The sequence below is a fragment of the Sebastes umbrosus genome, chromosome 18 (assembly GCF_015220745.1).
Source record: "Sebastes umbrosus isolate fSebUmb1 chromosome 18, fSebUmb1.pri, whole genome shotgun sequence".
NCBI lineage: Eukaryota > Metazoa > Chordata > Actinopteri > Perciformes > Sebastidae > Sebastes > Sebastes umbrosus.
This window is the reverse complement of record NC_051286.1, coordinates 10,516,933-10,540,330: the sequence shown is the minus strand read 5'-3', so window position 1 is coordinate 10,540,330 and position 23,398 is coordinate 10,516,933. Positions and strand designations below refer to the sequence as shown.

At 40.0% G+C, this 23,398-nt stretch overlaps 1 protein-coding gene across 1 annotated transcript; it reads left to right on the top strand.

Annotated features, from left to right (window-relative positions):
* Positions 1-22,722, top strand: lin28b (lin-28 homolog B (C. elegans)). The gene is made up of 4 exons (XM_037750052.1): positions 1-298; positions 948-1,180; positions 15,900-16,087; positions 20,335-22,722. The coding sequence occupies exons 1-4, from the start codon at positions 289-291 to the stop codon at positions 20,648-20,650; spliced, it is 747 nt and encodes a 248-aa protein (XP_037605980.1). The 5' UTR covers positions 1-288; the 3' UTR covers positions 20,651-22,722.
* Positions 22,723-23,398: the final 676 nt, after the last annotated feature.

Here is a 23,398-nt window from a genome sequence, read left to right as displayed (position 1 = left end):
AACAGGAGAGAGAGAGAGCGAGAGAGAGAGCGCGAGAGAGAGAGAGGCAGCAGCAGAGGAGGTGGTGGTTGGTGGTTGGTGTGTGTGAGAGTGAGGCAGCTGGATTGAAGGGAAGAAAGAGAGACATGACACAAATATCCAAAGGCAGAAAGCACGCCGTACCATGCGAGCTAAATTGGTGAGCGATGGGCTCGAGGATGTCGGATTAATGGTGACTACCGCAGCCCGTTTTCGCAGAGGAAGCTTCTCGATCGCAACTTGGGCGCAGAAGAGGGTCCGCGGGGAAACATGGCCGAAGGTTATTCTGCAAATTATTATTTTTTTTCCCTATTATTTTCTTGCTCTTATAGGTTTTTGGGGAGGTGTTTTTGTTTGCAAGGTGCATTGTTGTTTTCCAAAAAAAAAAAACATCCGAAAAAAAACCTGAACCACCACCCATGCATGCATGAGCACCATATATACCTCTCCATGTTCTCTCTGCGTTAACATGCATGCATTGTTGGAGTTGGAGCGTGTACAGCGCGAGTAAAAGCTCGAGGAAAACCATGTGTTACACCTGCCTTCTGGATTCCTATATAGCGTGCAACTCCACCTTGAATGCACGAGACAAATCCACCACACGAACGTGCATTGTGTGTGTGCACGAGTCATCTGTCATGGAGAGAGAAACACAAAACAACTTTTTTTTTTTTTTGTGGGAATGTTTTAACGCACATTGTGCCATACCACCATGCGTCCTCGAAAACTAGTAATGTAGGAAATTTCTACCGGCCCTGAACTTCACATATAGCACCGCAAAGTGGAGGGGATTTCCCTGCACGCTTCTTGGAGAAGAAGTTGCTTTTACGCATGAAAGTTACATATAAAAAACACCTTTTTACGCACAGGGAAGTAGCCACTCTGCAGGGTGTGTTGTGTTGTAACTTGTGCATTGTTGTTTTGTTCAGGAGGGCCGGGTAAAGGTGGAGGAGGAAGAGGAGGAGAAGACCCCGCCAAGTCCACCACCGAGCAGCAGCAGCAGCAGCAGGAGGAGGATCAGGAGGACCGGACTCGACCTCAGATCCTGTCGGGATCTGGCTTCTGCAAATGGTTCAACGTCCGGATGGGCTTTGGATTTACCTCAATGACCAGCAGCGATGGGAGCCCAGTCGACCCACCTCTGGATGTTTTCGTCCACCAAGTAAGTTTTTACACACAACAACAAAAAAACATCTGCTGTTTGGTTTTCTAAAGCATTTCCTTTTTTTTTTTTTTTTTTTTTCAACAATTTCCACTGTCATTTCAATTTCCCAATCCTGATCCCCCAACAACCAAGAATATATTCACATTTAAAAAGCTGGAATCAGAGATTTTTTTTTACTTTAATAGCTCACAACTAGTCGATTAATCGTTGCAGCTCTAGTTGATTCCAATTCTATGAAGCACGAGTTACACATTGCTGCATGATCATGCATGATAATGGGGAAACACACTTGATATTTTTGCAACTAACATTATTTTCGTTGTTGATTAATATGATTATTTTCTCGATTAATCGATTAGTTGTTTGGTCTATAACATGTCAGAAAATTATTAAAAATGTCGATCAGTGTTTCCCAAAGCCCAAGATGACGTCCTCAAATGTCTTGTTTTGTCCACAACTCAAAGATATTCAGTTTACTGTCATAGAGGAGTAAAGAAACTAGAAAATATTCACATTTAAGAAGCTGGAATCAGAGAATTTTGATTTTTTTGTACTCAAGCGGATTATCTAAATAGTTGGTGACTAATTTAATAGTTGACAACTAATCGATTAATCGTTGCAGCTCTAGTTGATTCCAATTCTATGAAGCACGAGTTACAAAAACACAAGACACATTGCTGCATGATCAGGCATGATAATGGGGAAACAAACTTGGTATTTTTGCAACTAACAATTATTTTCATTGTTGATTTATCTGTCGATTAATCGATTAGTTGTTTGGTTTATAACATATCAGAAAATGGGGGAAAAATGTTTCCCAGAGCTCAAGATGACGTCCTCAAATGTCTTGTTTTGTCCACAGCTCAAAGATATTCAGTTTAAAGTCATAAAGAGGAGTAAAGAAACCAGAATATATTCACATTTAAGAGAATTTTAACTTTTTTTTTTTACTGAAATCGATTATCAAAATAGTTGGTGATTAATTTAATAGCTGACAACTAATCGATTAATCATTGCAGCTCTAGTTGATTCCAATTCTATGAAGCATAAATAAAAAAAAACAAGACACATGATCATGCATGATAATGGGGAAACATACTTGCTATTTTTGCAACTAACAATTATTTTCATGGTTGGTTAATCTGATTATTTTCTCAATTAATCGATTAGCTGTTTGGTCTATAACATATCAGAAAATGGTGAAAAAATGTTTCCGGAAGCCCAAGATGACATCCTCAAATGTCTTGTTTTGTCCACAACTCAAAGATATTCACTCTGCTGTCACAGATGAGTAAAGAAACCAGATAATATTCACATTTAAGATATCATCAAAATAGTTGGTGATTAATTGAATTGCTGACAACTAATCGATTAATCGTTGCAGCTCTAGTTGACTCCAATTCTATGAAGCACAAGTTACAAAACACAAGACACATGATCATGCATGATAATGGGGAAACAAAACTTGCTGTTTTTGCTTTTTTCTTGACATATTTTTCATGTTTTTTTTTCTCCATGTTTTCTTTTGTCCTGCTGCTATGGACCACAAAAAGAAAAGAATCACTCAAATTTAAGATAGGCAAGACAAGACAGGCAAGGCAAGGCCCCCTTTTATTTCTCCTCCACATTGTATCATCCGGATGTTTTGCATTGCCCAACATGTTACTGTGTAATCACACGTTGTCCATGGGGCTTGAGAGAAGAAAAAAAAAAAAAAAAACTCCCCAACATGTTAAGTTTCCTCTTTAAGCCACATGTGTCCAAGCTTCTCTCCCTCCTCCCTCGCTTCCACTGTAAAGGGAAAGGGGAGAAATGTCGTGTGGCTATGACACGGTTAGTTTCACACTTGGCTCCTAATGGACAAACAGAGCAGCTCTAAGATATTCAGTTTACTGTCATAGATAGGTAAAGAAACAAGAAAATATTCACATTTAAGAAGCTGGGAGCGATTTTTGACTTTTTTGTTTACTCAAACGGATCAACAAAATAGTTGATTAATTTAATAGCTGATCGATTAATTGTTGCAGCTCTAGTTGATTCCAATTCTATGAAACACAAGACACATTGCTGCATGATCATGCATGATAATGGGGAAACAAACTTTTTGCTTATTTCTTGACATATTATCATGTTTTTTCCTCCATGTTTTCTTTTTATCCTGCTGCCATGACCACAAAATGAATCATTCAAATTTAATTGAATCCCATCTCATGCAATAAATAGAGCATAATAGCCTTATGTAGCTATACCAACCCGTTAAACCCGTAAAACAGTGTACAATCTGTATGTTAGAAGCTATTACTAACACAGTGCTTGTGCTTTTTTTTTTATTGTAATAACACAACTGGAGGGGGGGGGTTGCATTCTGCTCATGGTTGCGAGTTCGATTCCCCCTCAGAAAGAAAAAAAACCCTCCCCAACATGTGAAGTTCCCTCTTTAAGCCACATGTGTCCAAGCTTCTCTCCCTCCTCCCTCGCTTCCACTGTAAAGGGAAAGGGGAGAAATGTCGTGTGGCTATGACACGCTTAGTTTCACACTTGGCTCTATAATGCACAAGCAGAGCAGCCAGCTAAACATGTTGGAAAGCATCTTTTTTTTTTTTTTTACAAAAGTCAAACTGTGCAACCTCTTGTGCTGTTTGTTTTCGTGGAAACATCCTTTTCACATTGTGTTGATTTTATTGCGCATGGAGGAGTTCATATCTGAGGCTTTGTTTTCCTCACTTTATTCTGCAGCTACACAAAGAACCTCCCTTCTTCTCTTTTAGCCCCATGTTTTAATCGCACTCCCTTTTTTTTTTACAGTCCTATAAAGTGGCTTTAGATCCTCGAGGAGGAGGAAAGGACATGTAGGATGAGGAGAGGCATTTTCACCATTTCATGTGACATCCTCCTCTAGAGGTGTCTTCTTTATAGTGGATGTTGTGCTGTGCTGGTGGGAAGAGCGAGAGAGAGAGAGAGAGAGAGAGAGGAGGTGGAGCATATTAGGGGTCAAATGTCAGCAGTGGTGAATAAAAAAAGGCCCCATTGATCATTATCAGGCCAACTGGGAGTATTGAGAAATGTAAATGATGGTTCCATAAAGGCATTAATTTATGTCCTTATCATGTTGAACTTTTGATGGTATGATTGTTTTTAAGTTAAATCTAAAAATAGAAAGTGGGACCTCTGAGTTTGGCATGGTTTGCTGAAAAAAAAGTGTTGTGCATCAGCTGTGCATCAGTTTGTAGTGCTGTAATGTAAATTACGGTTTCATAACGGCATTCATTTATTTCCTTATCAGCCCATTCATGTTGAACTTTTGATTGGTTTTTCTTTCAGTCTAAAAATAGAAAGTGGGACCTCTGAGTTTGGCATTGTTTGCTGAAAAAAAACAAGGTTTTTGTTAAGCAATTTGTTGTTCAACTGTGGGACTGTTTGCAGTGATGAAATTGGCTCTTTAATACTGCTATATTTTTCACTTTTCTATGATTTCTGTTGCGTTCACCTCCCTTTTATTTTGTTATCTTTTAACTATATTTTATATCAAGGATATATTATTGTCCTCAACCTGTGATTTGCATCCTTTATTCATGATAAATTAACCATTAATCTATATAAAGTTAGTCTTTTTTTTTATCATTTATTCTAACGATAAAATCAATTCAGCCGTCTGATATATAATATTTTGTCATAGGAGATCTCTTGATGGGTCTCTAGATTATAGATTATGGTCTACACCTGCTCTATATGAAAAGTGTTTGAGATAACTTCTGTTATGATTAGACGCTATATAAAAATAAATTGAATTGAGAATAATTTAAATTGCACAGTGAACTTGGAGCAAAGGTGCTTAAACATAATTCACTCAAAGTTTTTTTTTTTGCATTATCTATCTCCATAGTCATGGCATGGATTATCATGTGCCTACATGAAATAATTTAATAGATTTTTATCAGCTTCTATTTAGTTGTGGATCCAGTTTTTGATATACGAGTACCGGCGTGCATATTTGAAAAGGAGGAAGGAGAGGCTCAGGAAAGTGCATATTGCAGCTATCAGTTTTTTGATTGATACTTTCATATTGTGGCTCCATCGACTGACTGAATGCGCTGCATCTATCAACATACTCTATCCATGAGGCTCCTAATCTCCCTGCCGGCTAGTAGGGATGTTTTAGAAGTGGATCAGCAGGAAAAAGGGAAGGTGTGGTCTGGGAAAAACAGCCTGAGGAGCTGAGCAGAAGTCAAATAACCGCTGTCTGTCTGTAACATATAATACAGGACAGGCTGGTGCCATATATGTGCCATATGGGAATATTTGTCAAATGCATGCAGTCTAGTGAGCTATTTAGCGAATACAGGTGTAAAGATGAAAGCGGCTGCAATTAATACATGTCACTTTACGCTCTAGATGTTTTGTTCTAGTGGTTTTCTTAAATTGTGTGCAGCTAGTTTCATTTTTACATGTTCAAAAAATGCAAATTATACCAACAAAAACCCAACAGAGGAATTATCCAGCATACAATGAATCATGTTTACACTAGTGCGTCCCCCCCCCCCCAGTGTTTCCAGCTACGTGTTTACAATAATACAGCTGTCATTTAACACAAAGAGCAGACAATATGCATTCATAAGCACATTGTCATTCTGGATGCAAAACACCCCAGTATTTGCATATACACTCTCATTAAATCTCTGACTGTTCCTCCCTTTCTCTGTGTCTCTCTGCGTTCAATATGAACATATTTGGGTGTATAGATGTTGTTTTCAAGGTGTTTAGGACAATGTGGACGCATCCTGCAGGTTATTTTCTGTGTTGCTGCAGTATCTGAAATGTATATTTCGTAAAAGGTATAAGGGAATATTGCTGTTTGGATGGTATTTGAAATCCGTGACATGCATAACAGAGCATTGTAAGAGCTGTTAAAAGAGAGAGTTTTGCTTGTCTGAAAGGTCATGCAATATTTTCTGTATTTATGATACAAGGTTAGCTATCAGTTGCTGTAAAGAAAAACAGTGGAAGGATTGCAGATTTATTCCTGCACAATCCTATATGCACAAGAGAGAGAGAGAGAGAAAGAGAGAGAGAGGTAAGGAAGATGGGGAGGGTAAGAGGGAGCATGAGGACATGGAGGAAGAGGGGGAGAGAGGAGGAGTTTTCCTAGGAGAGGGAAAAGAGGAGGGATGTGGGAAAAATAAGTGTTGGTGAGGGGTGGTGGCGGCAGCGGCGGCGGAGCGGGGGGAGGGTGGTGCTAGTGGTAGTCGAGGAGGAAAACATGAGCGAGAGGTTGGAAAAAGACGAGTTAGTGAAAGAGCAGGAGGTAAGAGAGGGAGGGTGTGAGTCAGCGAGAGGGTCCCCGCCCGCCAGCCCGCCCGCCCGACCACGAGTTCTCTTCCTGGGAGGCCTCTTCATCAGCGCTCCTATCTGATCACTTCCTTTTGGAAGGTGTGTGTGTGTGTGTGTGTGTGTGTGTGTGAGAGCGAGCGAGCGAGGGAGAGTAATTAAGCTTCTTCGCCCACTTTACCTCTCTGCTTAGTGATTCCCCCCACACAAAGCCATTTCATTATCTCTGTTTGTCAACCCCTTCTCTACCTGGACTCAGTGTGTGTAAAATGTGTGTGTGTGTGTGTGAGTTCCTGCTGGGACACGGGGGGTGCTCTCTCCTCGGGCATTCTTTTAAAAAAAAGAGGAATTTCTTTAAAGACAAAAAGGCAGGAGGGTTGGGTGGGGTGAGGGGGTGTGTGTGTGGCGGTGAGGTGGGGGGCTGCTTGCCCTTTGTCGGTAATCAGTTTGAAATGTTGAACAGTTTGCTGCTGCTGCCGCTGCTATTCTCCTGAAACCTCCAGAGTGTGTGTTCAATTTATGGAGCCCCCGCGAGTGAGTGTGTGTGTGTGTGGTTCCTCTACTTTCTGCTCTTAACCACCAGGTTGTTGATGTCTACATGTGAACCGTTGTAAGATGTTTGAGGTTTTGTGTGTGTGTGTGTGTGTGTGTGTGTGTGCGTGCGAGAGAGTGTGTGTGTGTTTTGTGTAGCGAGGTTAAAGTGGGCCCCTAGTGAGATTAACCTCTGGTCCGTGTCACCGTTTGGCATGCAGGCCCCACCCATCTCTGCCTCCAGATAGCCAGTATCAGGCTTTGTCTCTCCTGCAGCCACACTATCCCACCGCCCCTCTACCCCCCCACACTCCTCCTCCTCCTCCAACCCACCCTTCTCCTCTGCACATCAAAAAACGCAAAAGAAGAAGAAAGACTAGTCATGTGACTTCCTTTTGAGGAGCTGGCCACATACAGCGGAGATGATTGGTAATTGGAAAGGTGGCGGAGTAGAAAGCAAGAGCAGGGCTAAAAACAAGTCGCAGTTCACCTGAAACACAAAGAGTGTGTTTGGTACGCTCGCACCTCGCCCATTTAATTATTTCATTTGATTTAAAAAAAATCTAAACAGATTGAAACATGCAACAATAACACAATAAAACTAATGCAAACATATTCAAATATGTCATTGAAAGAGGCTTTTTTTTCTCTGCATTTTGCCTTTTATGTTTAATTTTGTAGCGGAAGGATTTATCCATGACTTTTATCAGACACGTACGGTAACAAAATAATACAGCGGCAACCCGCGATTATTTTCCTTATCGATTAATCTACAGATTGTTTTCTTTATTTATATATTTTTTCTTTAAAATGACCTCTTCCAATTGATTTCTTTTAATCTGACCAAAAGGCAAAGATGTTTAGTTATATTTTATAAGAAAAACAAAAGCATCAAATGATTTAATGATTATTATTAGTTTGTTGATTATTTTCTTGATTAGTTGATTATTCCCCAAATGTCTTGTTTTATCCACAACTCAAAGATATTCAGTTTACTGTCATAGAGGAGTAAAAAATACAGAAAATATTCACATTTAAAAAGCTGGAATCAGAGAATTTAGACTTTTCTTTTCTTAAAAGAAAATATTCAAATCGATTAATCGATTATCAAAATAGTCCGCGATTAATTTAGTCGTTGACAACTAATCATTGTCAATTTGTTGTAATTAATCGTTGCAGCTCTACTCACATTTAAGAAGTGGGGACTAGATAATATTTTGCATTTTTTGCTTGAAATATGACTGAAACAATTGATTAGCAAAACAGTTGCAGATTAGTTTTTTTATTAGTCAACTAATCGATTAATTGACTAATCATTGCATCTCTAAAAGATAAAGACAAACTACATTTTAAAAGAATATTCAGAGTTTAGTTTTGGTGCAATTTCTGTGTTTGAAATTGAGATCATCCACAGCCAAAATCTATTTAAAAAAAATAAATAAAGAGATAAAATAGCAACTTTTTTCTCAAATGAAAAACACAGTTGTCACCGAGCATAAGACTCAGATGATGAGAGGATAATGTGTAAAAATGAGATCCGCCACATTTTGTAATGAACAGATAGACCTACTTTGATCATATTAATCTCTTAATATCAACGTCATAAGCAAACAAAGCCGCTAATAAGCATTATCCCCCTTCAGTGATGTTAGACATGCATCATGCTAATGCAGGCTGAGTTCAGTGCCAAAATATACAGGAGAAAAAACTGCTGTTTGTAGGCAGCTGCAAAATCAATCAATTAGATTATGATTGTAATTTATGTGCAATAATAATATTACTTAGGGATGTACCGATACTGGATCGGATAATGGGCCGATACTGACTCAAATAGCTGGATCGGATATCGGTGACAATGGGGCCGATCTCTTCAATTCTACAGTATGTTTATATAATATACACATTATATACTATAATTTAAATCTTGTTTAAATTGACCAATTTGTTGCTGCATTAAAAACTTTAATTGTAATTCCTGTTAATTTTTAAGATTTATTAATTTAATAATTCTGTAAATATATATATATGTATTTATTTAGCACATTTTGTTTAACAAAATTAGGAAAGTAATATTAAAGTTAAGTTTGCCTTTAACGTAAAAGAATGATCCCAGTCACACAGTGAGGCATACAGCTTATTAATTAAACGCTGGTATCGAATCGGTGTCGGCCCAGGTATCACTATCGTTATCGGGACCGAAAAAGTCGGAGTGGTGCATCCCTAATATTGCTCATACAACTTAAACGAAGACAAATGCAGTTGATATGTGTTAATGCTATCCGTTGTGGTGAAAAATTAGTATCATAAAACGTTTAAAAAAAATCAACTCAGAACCTTTTTATTTATATATTTGTTTTTTACTATTTGCTATTAATAATGTCCTATGCGTAGGTGTCACTTTCTCAGATAGTTAATATTGAATTTTCCAAAGAACACAGCCATTTGTGTGAAACCAGATTTGTGCGTGTGCTTCTGTTTTGAATGGCTCCGGTTATTAGCCGGCTGTGTGTTTTATCACCAGTCACCTCAGCGAGGTTCATTTCCCCTCTCGTGCTGATAAACGTAGCAAGATGATCTAGTGCTTCCTCCCTCAGATCAAATATTTGCCCCAGTCATAATCGGGGGGTGTTGGATGTTGTTAATTTGAGGCAGGGGAAACATGAGGGCTTTTAAGTGTTTGATGGGGGTTGGGCAGGGTTCAAAGGTCAGGGCCACTAATGACAACGTGTTGAGGAGGGCTGGGGGTGTCAGCGTCATGAGAGCGGCTCTGTTGGTGGTTTTCATCGGCATATTTGAGTTTTTTTTTTTCTCTCCTCCTCTTCATTCTCGCTCCTTTTCTCTCTCTCCTCTTTCTTCTTTTTGGTTTATATGCGTCCTGTTGGGTTATGTCCATCTGAGCTGATCTGGCCCAGCTTTGTCCACTTAGCATTTCCTGTGTGTAAAAAGCTACTTAATGGCACCACGCCACATGGTGACCGCCATCTCCCTCACGCTCACCCCTACACCCCCTTCCCCTCTCTCAATACGAGCACGATCCAGCGCCGTGCGGCTCTGCGTGGGCCACCTCTGATTTAAAGCATCCCGTAATTAGCCATTCCGTAGCCGGTGGTCGCCACGGAGAGAGAGAGAGAGAGAGAGAGGGAGAAGGAGGCTGGTGGAGGATGGTGGGTCTCCTCTCTCTCTCTCTCTCACTCTCTCTCTCTCTCGCCGCTTCCCCATCCCCTCATGTTACAGCTTCCTGTATTGATTGCTGGGCCTGGTGATGACGAGGGCCCGGCTGATGAAAAGGAGGGCTATTTCTATCCAGGATGTTGGAGTCGGTATTGATCGCTGGCTCCTTCCTACACACACACACACACACACACACACACACATAGAGCCATATAGGAAGATATTTATTACATATAAGGAAGCTCGTAAGCATAATCAAGCAGTCGGTATCCATTTTGTTGGCTCGGTTTCTTCACTTTTTTTTTTTTAGGATGACAGTAGCTGCCGGTGGCGCTGAGAAATTAAAGCGCCGAGAGCTGGTGTGGTCCGCCAGTCGGGCAGGGGGGGGTGGGGTGGGGGTGCTGGGATGGTTATACCGCTGACCCCCGGATTTCTGCTGCTGACCTGTGGGGCTCCTGATCAAATGGGGGTTTTGTTCCTGGGCTCCCCCCAGGTCCAGCCACTGATCAGGAGTTGCTCCTCCATTGGAGCTGAACAGAATGCGCTGGAGGCATTTCCATGAACCACCCCCCACCACTCCCTCTCCTCCTCCTCCTCCTCCTCCTCCAAACTCCCTCCCTCAACCACCACCCCCCTGCTCCAGGCCACTCCTCCATTTTGTGCTCTCCCTCTCTCTCTCTCTCTTTCTCTCTCTCTGACGTTCTCTCGTTCCCTCTCCCCGGCCGTGCCCTTTCCTGACCTCTGTGCGTAAACTGAAACGGGTCAGGACACCCGCCAGGTCACTCGAGAGGAGGCGACTCGGGTTACAGGTTTCTGATTTGTGAAGTTTTTTTTTTTTTTTTTTTTCACACACAACCAGCACGGACGCACACACACACACACACACACACACACACACACACACATGTAAATCCACATGCTGACTTTTATTACGTAATTGTGGAGCGACCGAGCTGTTGCAAGGCCTTCAGAAATGAAACCGAGGCATGAGGGGTGATACCACGTCTTATATGGAGGACGTGTGCGTGTGCGTGTGCGTGTGTGTGTGTGTGTGTTTTCCTGCATTTCTGCAGAACAAAAGGGGTTGTGTGGTTTCCTCACTGGTGCATTGTGGGCATTGACGGGGTTGAAGAGGGGGTAGGGTGCTGAGACAAACCACTCAACTTTGACCTGGAGAGACGAGCTGCCTGTGGACTGAAGACAGGAGAGGAACAGGAAGGGCTCATGCGCCACACGGTCTAGAGACGAGTCCATGATTATTCATCATTATTCACAATCCGTTTTGTTTAGTGGGGGATGGGCGCAATTTTTTATTCGCTTTCCACTGATTTCTGCTGCAGGAGTGCCTGTCAGTCATTTGGATGGTCTAATCATGAATCAATTGCGGTTTTAATTTGAATGAGCAGCTTCTCACCGCTTCAGGTTCCTTCATTTGTTGTTTCTTGTAAATAGAAAGCCAGGCTTGTTGTCGCAGTTTTGGTTGATACATTAATAAATTATTGATAGTCGGATCTTGGAAATCGTTGTTTTTGCAGCACAGCAACTCAACATCGATCTTTTATCGGTTGCATAAAGCCACGAGCTCAGTTTGAGACTCCCCTCATCATCCCGCCTGTTTTATTCCACCTCATACATCTGTTGTGCAAAATCTCATTTCCATTCCCTGATCCTCATCCTTTCCTCAAAGCCAAATCCAATACCTGAACGCCCCAAACGGACGAGTCCTCCAACAGCGATCGACTAGCAGCATTGCGGCCTTGGCTGTAGCCCTCACTGACTGCAGCGAGACAATCAGAAAGAACATCTGATAGATAGAGAAGGGAATTATTACATTTTTGGCAGATTATTTGTATTGAGCAGCAGCAATGTTGCTTTCTTATAAACTGTGGAAATAGAAAGTGTGTAAATAAGGAGGAAGAATTGCTTCAAAGGAGTTTGATGTTAAGGCACAGTTATGAGTATTTGTTTCAATTATGCATGTTACAATTTTTCTAATTGGAACCACATTTGCTCTTTGTGGTTTATTCTGTGTGATATCTGTGGAGTGTCTTTTGAGTTTGACATCATTTATAGCTACATCCTATTTACGGATTTAATTTAATTTAATTTATTTGATAAGGACGATGCAATTTAACATAGTTAAATACACGGCATGAAACTGAGAGTTTATAGCTATTGCTAATTTATCAGCCCTTGTCCCAGTTGGGCTTTTACATTTACAATGTAATTAGAATATACAGCTTTTTATATCATAAGACCACAATACAATAAAATACTCATACAACAATACACGATACGCTTACACAAATGCACCCGGGTGATTTACAGAATGATTTGCTAAACGTGGATACAGCTCTGCTTTGCTTTTAGCCAGCACTTAACCTTTGTTGTAAAGGACTAAAAAAATGAATGTAAAAGAAAATAATATAAAATAATATCTAAATATACACATTACTTTAAAATGAACTAAAATAAGACAAATAAATTGCATATATAGGGGGTTAAATTCCATCTGTGCATATTTCATGGCCCCGCCATAAACGTTATTAGCAAAGTCGTAGTTCACACTGTAGAAAGGAGAAGAAATTGTATTTTCTTTTTAATCAAAACTAAGATTTTTTTTTTTTTTAAATTGTTTGTCTTTCATACAAAACTTTTTAGGTATCAAACTAATATAGAAAACTAACTAACTCATTTAAGTTGTCTAAATAGTAAAAAATAATGTTTTAAAAATTGAATTGCACGAAAAATTCCTTTTAAGAAAACCTAAAACTGATTTATTTAATATGAACTGGTGAGATTACATTTTTACATCCTGAAAATCTTTTTATGCATCACGCGGAAGTCTTGGCCTTTTTTTTTCTCCACATTATTACATCCTACTGAGAGTTTTTATATGTTTTGGAATAAAAATGTTGCAGTGAATTTTGAAATCTCCACTAATTGATGCAAAGACAAATGTTTTTTAACCGTAATACTCATTTTAATTTTTTTTTATTATTATAAATTATGTTTAAAAGATAGAGATTCTTGGTTAAAACAACAATTTCTTTCATGTTTATTCTCAACAACCTTGTTTTTTTAGAAGCATACAATCTTACTCTTCTATCTTAACATTGTGTTATGTTGTATAGTCGGATAGATATCCATCAGAGGGCAGCGAGTTCAGACACTATTCATAGTCTGTAATTAATTTTCTCACTGCTTTAGTCATTCCCGCCTTTTCACTCTCCCACATATTCATTCATATTGACTAATGGACCTCCTATAGAGCACCTTTACCTTCCTGTAACTGCAGTTGTTGCCAAAGACACAGACAAAAATACCACTGGCCGCATTTTCTCTCCTTCCTGTATAGTTCCACATTTGATTCCCTCTGATCATTTGTTCCTTTCTCTTCTTCTTTCTCCCACACATCCGTGAATTTACAGATAGCCCTCGTGTTATTTATAGGCCTCCGATGTATAGTAGGCAGGTAGTAGGTTTGCTCTGCACTGCGTGCTCGTGTGGGTGTATGTTTACCTCTACCGAGATCTGCAGGGCTCGCTGCGATCTATGAAGGTCACATACAGTGCCTATCAGCCGTCCGTTCTGCGCGATCAACAACACATAAATCATTGTCCAGTGGTTATGTAGTAACTAAATCAATAATGCCGATCATGCAGATAAGATGGATGGTGGATGTGCGGGGAGAAAATGATTGCTTGGGTGCGACATCTTTTTCTCCCTGCAGAAGGAATAAGGAAGCGCTGCGAAAAGTAGATAAAGGGAGTGAAGCAAGGACGCTGTGTGTGAGATTAGGTCTCTCTGTGCTCAGACTGTCATGGCAGTTGGTGCAGACCACATACAGTCACTCCACCATGTTTGAATGATGTCTCTCTGTGAGCTACTGCATGCAGCAGTGCGTACAACCTCCCCCCCACGCGGTAAACTTCCCAGTGTTGATAAATGTTGATTCTTTTGCGACAATTATTTAGAGATGAAAAGTGTCGACCTGATAATAATGCTCTCAGGCAACTGTTCAATATTTAAGTGTTAAATGTAGCTCTGATGGGCGTGGAATTGCATAACATTAATGCTGATCTTCACGCTGCGTGGACATAAATTAAGAACCAAGGCATTAAATTGTGTCTTTTCATTGAAAAAAATTACCTTTGCTCTAGACAGAGGCTCTTTACCTTTCACCTGCTTATCAAAGACCATTTATGTGTAAAGCAGCATACAGTCTTTGTTAGGTTAGTGTATTATTTGTGGTTTAAAAAATAGGAACGGTCATAGTAAAGTACATCTTGACACCACTGTGTGCATATAAATCCTTTAAAAATGAGCTCCCAAATGATTCAACATTACTCAAGGACATGTGGGTTTGAGTGACTCACATACATCGTCTTACTGCTGTGTGCTCTTACAAAATCATACGAGTCATATACAGTGTGTGTGTGTGTGTGTGTGTGTATAAATGAATAAATACAATTATTGTTATGAGATTTTTAGGGCTGTCAATCGATTAAAATATTTAATTGCAATTTAATCGCATATTTTTTTACCTGTTCAAAATGTACCTTAAAGGGAGATTTGTCAAGTATTTAATCCTCTTATCAACATGGGAGTGGGCAAATATGCTGCTTTATGCAAATATATTTATATATTTATTATTTGAAATCAATTAACAGCACAAAACAATGACAAATATTGTCCAGAAACCCTCACAGGTACTGCATTTAGCATTAGAAATGTGCTCAAATCATAACATGGCAAACTGCAGCCTAACAGGTAACAACATCTGTCAGTGTGTCAGTGTGCTGACTTGACTATGACTTGCCCCAAACTGCATGTGATTATCATAAAGTGGGCATGTCTGTAAAGGGGAGACTCGTGGGTACCCATAGAACCCATTTTCATTCACATATCTTGAGGTCAGAGGTCAAGGGACCCCTTTGAAAATGGCCATGCCAGTTTTTCCTCGCCAAAATTAAGCATAAGTTTGGAGCATTATTTAGCCACCTTTATGAGAAGCTAGTATGACATGGTTGGTACCAATGGATTCCTTAGGTTTTCTAGTTTCGTATGATGCCAGTATCTTCACTATTTAGCTTTTAAAACTGAAGCCACTACAACCTAAAAATTGCAAATGCGTTAAAGAAATTAGTGGCGTTAAAATGAAAGTGCATTAACATGTTATTATAGCGTTAACTTTGACAGCCCTAGAGATTTTATGTTATAATCAATCACCCACACTGCACAGGAACAGGTGTAACTTCATGCTTTGATACTGAAATTAGAGCAATTTTCAAGAAACATGAGATGAGATGACCACAACCATCCTATTTATCTAACCTTGATTCAGTCCTGGTACCTGGTGCTCCTTTTTAATGTAGCTTCTTTTGGTGTATTGTGTTTAAATGTGTCCTGTCTGGATGTGATACGTTGTTTTAATGTACTCTCTTAACAGCAGTTTTTGCACATGTGAACCAAAGACAAATTTCTGCCTTTTTAAAGCAGACAATAAAGTGTTTTCTATTCATGAGCACTAACTTATGTTACACTATGAGCCTACATCAAACTGGGCACCCCTTGACTTAAATGCACACCCTTGTGTATTGCAGGCATTATTATTTTTTGTATTCATTGAGCTACAGTATAAGCGCCTGCCACTTTTAAACGGATAATTGCTTTTGTCTCCCAACAGAGCAAACTGGTGATGGAGGGCTTCCGCAGCTTAAAGGAGGGCGAGCAGGTGGAGTTCACCTATAAGAAGTCCTCTAAGGGCCTGGAGTCCCTGCGGGTGACCGGACCTGGTGGGGGACCCTGCGCAGGCAGCGAGAGGAGACCCAAAGGGAAGGTCCCACTCCAGAAACGCAAACCAAAGGGAGACCGGTTAGTGTGAGAAAACTAAGAAACATAGAAATGACATAAAGAATGTTTTTTTTTTTGTAAATGTTTGCTGCGTCTGCAGGAATGTAATGATTCATATTATGCGCCAGTCTTGTCGAACAAAAGCTGAATATGTGTGAGCGCTGGTAGCTTGCATTCACAAAGCAGGGCTGCCTATAGTAGGAGACATATGTTATATGTACATCTCACTGCGGCGAGCTATTTCTGAGTGGGCTGAGATTATAGATTAAATCTATTCAATCTGCCCGAGTACATGCCTGTTGCTATGGTTATTGTGCACCATAATAAGGAATTGAATAGGGCACTTTGCCTGCCTTTGCCGCTATTTTAAATCAATTTGCCAGCTTTTACATTAGAGACGGCATTAGCGCAGGGATGGATTGGGCTTATATGCATCTCAATGCGGCACTGGCTCAATCAATTGTTTTGTCCTCAGTAAAATCCTGAAGGGTGCTTTGCTAAAATCTGTCAGAGGGAGCCATATGGAGCTCCTTGAAAAACGCCTGGCGGTTTAACGCAGAGGAGGCTGTTTCGCCAGTTGACAGAGAACGATGTATAGCAAACGCTGCCAGGCAGAGGCGTCACGTGACCACGGGGCTGCATTTACATTAAAGTCCAAGCTCTGCCAGTCTTTATGTTGCCGCATCACAGCTGCTTGAGTGGAGATCCTGTTGTTTATTAAGGTGTGAAAAGAAAAAAGCTTTTGTTAGAAAGGAGGAAACCGTATCTGGGAGAGAAGGCTCCCTGATTGTTTTACACAGCTGAATAATTCAGTTTATTTGGGATAATTGATCCGGTGTTAGGTCAAGTGTCTCTACCTTCTACTAAGGTGGTAGCAGGGCGGTATTGGATTCAGAGATGGCAGGTAGATGCCTGTGATGTCATCTGTGTCTTTGTGAGCGCGCTCAGCTCAGTGCGAGCGGCTCCTGTGGCGGCTCCGCTGCTCTGACCCCTGCCGGTCACTCCGTTATGCAACCAGCTATTGTGTAGTCCATTCTTTGCACCAGTGCTCTGTGGCTTTCAGCTCTCTTAAGGTCTCTATTCTTTTGTGGAAGATAGTAACCGAAGACATTATTGTTATTCAGACATTATGAAAGCAGTGCAGATAAAACACACCTCGTAAAGAACTGTTCTCTGGTATACTGTGCTTTATTCATTCAAACGTCTTCAGCTGTCTTGCTCATTAGCCTGGTATCAGAGGTGGTTTCCTGTTTCTTTATCAATAAAATTCATCAACTAGTGATGCGATTAGTGAATCACCACAAATACAAGCTATCAAAGGCATTAACCTTTTCAGAATAGTTTTTACTGAATACAATATACTGTATAATCCTAATTGATGATAAAAAACAACCTCTTTATTGCACAAGTCTTGTATTTCAAACACATTGTTTTCAGTAAATGTTGAAATGTTGTAAGCCTTTGAATCACTTAAACTGAGGTTAAGATGTTTATTTTATAATGAGCCATAATCTGCATAATCAGACACATAAAAGGACGATTTTTTTAATTAATTTTTTGATAGAATAAGCGGCAAAATATAACCTTAATTCTATGACGGATTAATACATTATTGTTTATACCACTGGATTTGATGCATTATTGTTTTATGGTTGTGGCTGCTAAATCCAGGTTGTGAGCATCATTAAGGCGAGACACCATAAACAAAAACATTATTTTTCGTGCACTGATCAATTTAGAGATTTTGGGCGATAATTTCCTTCCATAACTTCTACCTTCTTTCATACTAGTGGAACGAAAAGTGTATTTTATGTGTGTTTATTTTACTACACTTTGTCTATTTGTGTCTGTAGATTTCTCCTAAATTCACCAGAAGTCAGCATTAGATAATGCCTAATTTGCATATTTAAACATACATTTTCAGAAAACGTGTAATACAAAAACATAATTTGTCAGTAAGTAATCAATTGGGGAAGCTTCAAGGTGATATCTATTAGTTAACATTTTTTTCACCCTAATCAGTAATAGTGTCTTTTGTTTGAAATTTTACAATCCATATCTTTAAAAGACGTTTTCTTAAAATTAGTTTTTTCTCATTCTGAGCCAGAAATCTCCACTTCAGTAGCGCTTACATACACCAAACTTTCCAATTTCATTCCTATCTATTTTCTGTCCTTCATAGCCTGATTTGCAGAAAATTGTATTCCTAAAAACATGGTGGAAATGGATTTTTTTTATGCCTGCTGTTGACAGTATTTTTTTTATGGAGTGATAAAAAAGCGATATCCAAAATCCCCTCTGTAAAAACCTTTGACTCCTAATATTTCAAGAAAATGAAGCAAGACTTTCAACCTGGCTTTATCCAATTTCCTCTGGAAATGTATGCACATTAGCACATAGTTGATAAGATAATTTCTTATTTGCATATTTAAACATACATTTTCAGAATACAAAAAAATAATTTCCTTAATGTAAGTAATCAACTGGGGAAGATTCATGGTGATATCTGTTAGTTAAAACTTTTATCCTTCGATATATTCTCCAGGTTTCACTGTAATTAAACCGATGTACAAATTGATGCATCATGTGTATTACTGCATTGCAAAAGCGCATCAAATAAAATATCCATCCATCTGGGAATCAATGGCTAGATGTTAAATTCTCTCTGGAAATAATTCCGCCCCTGTTCAGAAGCAATGAAACAGACTTTAGTCTTCTTTAGAAAAAACCTGGCATGATTTGTTTTTTGATGAAGTGGCAGCATTCTGCTACAGTAAAATGTTGGTTTGTCGGATGTATTTAAAAACCTTGATAGTAAACCATTGTTTCATGATCGTGCATCTGCTCTCAGCTTCTATGTAAAGGCTTTGTTTGGACATATCCTTCAATTAAAATCACCATGAAACTCAGTGATGTTGAAAAAAAAAGAGTCAAAACAGTGGATGTGTCATCTGACTTTATGGCCTGAGAAGTGTTGAGCATTGCCCAACAAATTAGCAATTAAAAAATAGACACTGAAGTGACACCACGCCTTAAAATAGGAGCATCTTAACGCCTACAAGAGACAAAATCTGTCCATTTGATTTGATGCGGTGCCAAAACAGCTGGTGGCATCCTGACCGGCTGAGATCTTGGCCACCGTCGCCTTCTTTTTTTTTGTTGTATTCTCACTCTTTCAGCACCCAATTGCTTCTTGTCAAATTTAATAAGGCAGTGTAGTTTGGCATGCCACAGAGTGCTCCTCACATTTGATCCAGAGCAATATCATGTGTCGTACTGCCATCTAGTGGCGAATCCGAGTTGGAGCAGGTGTTTCAACTCCGCAGTGCTGATGTTTTATCAGAATACACTGTGTGGATTTTTTTTTTCTTTTTTTGAGTAGAGTCATGTTAAAAAAATCATAGTTACATTTGTCATCTAAACTGTTCTCAGATTTAAAACTATAAGCCAGAGCCGGCCCTGACCAATGTGGTGTCCTAGGCAAGATTTTAGCTGGTGCCCCATATGTATGTGCAAAATGTTTTTTTTTGTGCACTCACAAAGCGCGCCCTGCCAGGTTCTTAAACAGTGTTATTTTTTGTGCAGACAGGATTGACACAGCCTCTTAACCTGCTTATAATATAGCAACCATATTAACCTTGATTGGGAGACACCTCCTTCTTTTCAAGGCTCCAATTTTGAAAATCAAATCTAGTTTTTATAAAAAAAGAAGCATTAAATGTGACTAGAAGGCACCATTAACATATTGAAAAAAAACAAGGTATGCTGATATATATCCTTAAAATAAAATTGTCTTGTTTGAATATAGGCCAAACATTAAACTGTAGCCTGTAGGCCAAGTTCTAACATAATTTAACCATCTAAAAGTGAAAAATAGAACCATTGATCACCATGATCTTAAAATTGGAATTATTCTCCTCCTCAGTTTTACTTGGTCTACTTTTAACCCTCTGAAGTTTAAATCTTGAGATTGTGATGAATCCGTTGATACCAAACATGTCATGCTAACTTACTGGGGAAGAGGCTAAATATTGCTCCAAAGTTGAGCTGTCTTTACCGCAAGGTTTGCGTCACCTCCGTGGCAAACAGCAGTGTTATGACCGGCTGTTTGTGCCTCCTCCGGGACTTGGTGCCCTATGCACAGCGCATGATGCATGTGTGCCTAGCGGTGTCTTATCTTGCATGAAATAAAGGAATAATGTGATGCAGGTTTTTGTTGCTCTTGGATATTGTTTGTCATCATCCCGCGTATCTTGTCTCCCCTGCAGCTGTTATAACTGTGGAGGTCTGGATCACCATGCCAAGGAGTGTGGCCTGCCCCCCCAGCCAAAGAAATGCCACTACTGCCAGAGCATCACGCACATGGTGGCTCAGTGTCCCCACAAGGCGCTGGCGCCCGCCACAGGCTCTCAGGACCAACATGCGTCTACCTCGGCCTTCAGCCCAGGGACCAGCGGGCCCTACCTCTGCCCCCCGGAGGAGGAGGAGCGCTCCGGCTCGTCTCCCCTGGAGGGCTCCTCCTCCTCCCCCGAGGAGCCACACTCACACCGCGGCCCCCGGACCCAGAGGTGGAGGAAATCCTGAAGATAGAGGTGAAACCTTTCACCGCTAAACCCCCCTGACCCTCATGTCTCCCCTCAATCAAGGATACCTGAAGCCCACCCCCTCAACACCAACCCACCCCCTCATCTACCTCACACCTGTGAAAAAAAATGGGAGGTCTTGATTTCTTTACTTTTTATTTTATTCGTATTTTTCTAACCAGCGCAGCTATGGCAACGATCAACGGGGTACGGACGTGCGTGAATGTGTGTGACTGACTTGCAGTCATCTGGTGCAGCTATGGCAACCACCGCTGGAATGGCGACTGCAGGGAATGACTGTTTTTTTTCTTGTTTCAATCAGTGCAGCTCAAGAGTGAAACAACGTGGTATGAATTTTTTTTCTTTTTTCTCCTTGGACCTAAGTGTTGGCCATTTTTAATGCTTTTTTTCCTTACAGATGTTGTCGATTTTAAAAAGCCACAAATTTCTATCCTTGTAGGCCTAATCATTCCGAAAACCATCCTTTTTGGCACACACGGTAGCTCAGTTTAAGAAGGATTAGAAGAAGACTCTTAAAAGCTCGAGACACTCTAAGCGATAATCCCCGACCCGTAGGATTGTTAGCTCGGTTTATGAAGATCTTTAGGGAAACATTATGGATTCCAGAGGGATTTTTTTTTTCTCAAAAAAAAGACGGCGAGCTGCCGAACACATTCTCTATCATCTTGAAACGCTCGCTACAAACATCTCTCTTTCATGAAATAGACCGGACCAACTGATTGTCACAGAGTGAGCATGTGTGTGTTTGTGCATGCGTGTGCAAGAGAAAGTGTTTGTGTGCGTGCGTTGTGAAAGCTGTCGGACTGGCCTCTTCTCCAGGTGCGAGTCAACACTATTTTTCAGTTCCCTATTATTAGAGATAGACCAGCGTAGATAAGACATCGTATAATCCAGCTAGTTTAGATTAAAGGTAACGAATCGATCATTAGACTTCCACTTTGGTCGTTGCATAATTAGTTGAAAATAACATTACAGTTTATAAAATCATAGTATAAGTCATTAATATATATGTAAAGTCACAAGATATAATTGAAATTCTATTAACTTTAAGTAATGCATATATAAGGAATTAGCTCTGACATAGGTGAATAGCCCTGTATATTGCATGGGATTCTTTGTTGTCGTGTGAAAACCCGTAGCTCGCTCTCTATTTAACCGTTTTCATCCATGACAAATCAAACTGACCGTTTTTTTTTTTACTCCACCATGCCTTCTTCTTCTTCTTCACTAGTTCAAAAAAATAGTCAGCAATCGCTTCTGACCCAGCACAAAGACTCACCTTGTTTGATTCTAGGTGCAGACCATTACAGTGTCATCACAGCTGCTCTACTTACGTAATACCTCACCAATTCTTCCTCTTGGAAACGAATGTCACAGAACGCCAAGCTGTTTTGCTCTCCCAGCTGTGTTGCAGTTAAGATCGAACCACCTGTTCCTTTTTCCATCTGTGCCTACCAGTTGTTAGTTAGCACCAGCCAGGTTAACACTCACTCCTCTTTAGGATGAGAGGCCGTCACTGCTGCTGCTGCTTCAGACTCACTGAAGAGAGAGAGAGAGAGATAGAGAGGGAGAGAGAGAGAGAGAGAGAGAGAAGGAGTGCTGCTTTTGGTATAACTTGAATCCCAAGCATGGCTTTAGTGGCACTTACTTGTGACCTAACAACTCTTCTCTGACCATATTGAATGTGAAAAGAGCTTATCTGAAGTCGACTCCTCACAAAGTTCACGTCGGGTCGCTTTGGAGTTGTATCTTAATGTTCTGACAAATCAAATAACTTTGTATGATGATATCAAACTAGCTTGTGTGTTTTTAAAAAAAAAGCTCTAAGTAGACAACCAACTTTTTTTTTGGTATATTTCTTATACCAAAGAGTTTGGCTTTATTTTTTGAAGGCATTTAAAAGTTTGCTGAAGTGCTTGCTATCCTCGCCCTTTCACAATAAGAGAGGACTTATTGCTGAAAGCGCAAACACTGCGGTTATTACTTTTTTTTTTAATGTACAGCTTTTTGAATGTGTGCGTGCGTTAAAAAAAAAAAAAAAAAAAAATCAAATCTCAACAATGCAGACGGAAAAAATAATGACAAGTGAATGACCAAACCACATAATGGAGCACAGCCCATGCTCAAATCTTTATGGAAAACATCTTTTTGTATGATGTATTTGTACATTTTTACACACAATTCCTCTCAGGATGATGAACTGTTCTCAGGGAATTAACCAAAAAAGTGTATTTTATTCTTTTGGGAATCATCCACTGACTGACTCAACAAACTCTGTTTAAGCAATGGTGATATGTAACCGATTCATGTACTGATATTAGCAACTACCTCTTGAGTTATACATAGTTGTGCATTTCTTTTTGTTTTGTATATTTTTTGATGAGCTCGTATGATTAACTGTAGGTCTCTATTGTACTGAGGTGTTGTGTGAGAAGTTCCCTAAGTGTTGCCACAGACTCCCTGGTCTTCCTTCCCACATTTGATGAGTTTTCTTTTACTGCTTTTTTTTTTTTTTTTGTTTACAGCAAAAGCCTACCTCATATGCGCTGTTCCTCCACAAACTCCTTACCTCCTCCCAGACCCCCTCTACCTCCTCCATGCAGTCGTTTGTTCATTAAAATTGCCACTTGTCGCACTAGAGTCACGCCGCATTTTCAACGCCTGAAACGGCTCGTCACTTGTGACTCCAAATATATCTTACAATCAAAGCCCTTTCCTTTTTTTTTGT

Coding starts and splice junctions, on each gene's coding strand:
- lin28b (XM_037750052.1), top strand. Junction 1,181..15,899: donor TGGATGTTTTCGTCCACCAA/GTAAGTTTTTAC, acceptor GTCTCCCAACAG/AGCAAACTGGTGATGGAGGG. Junction 16,088..20,334: donor CGCAAACCAAAGGGAGACCG/GTTAGTGTGAGA, acceptor TCTCCCCTGCAG/CTGTTATAACTGTGGAGGTC.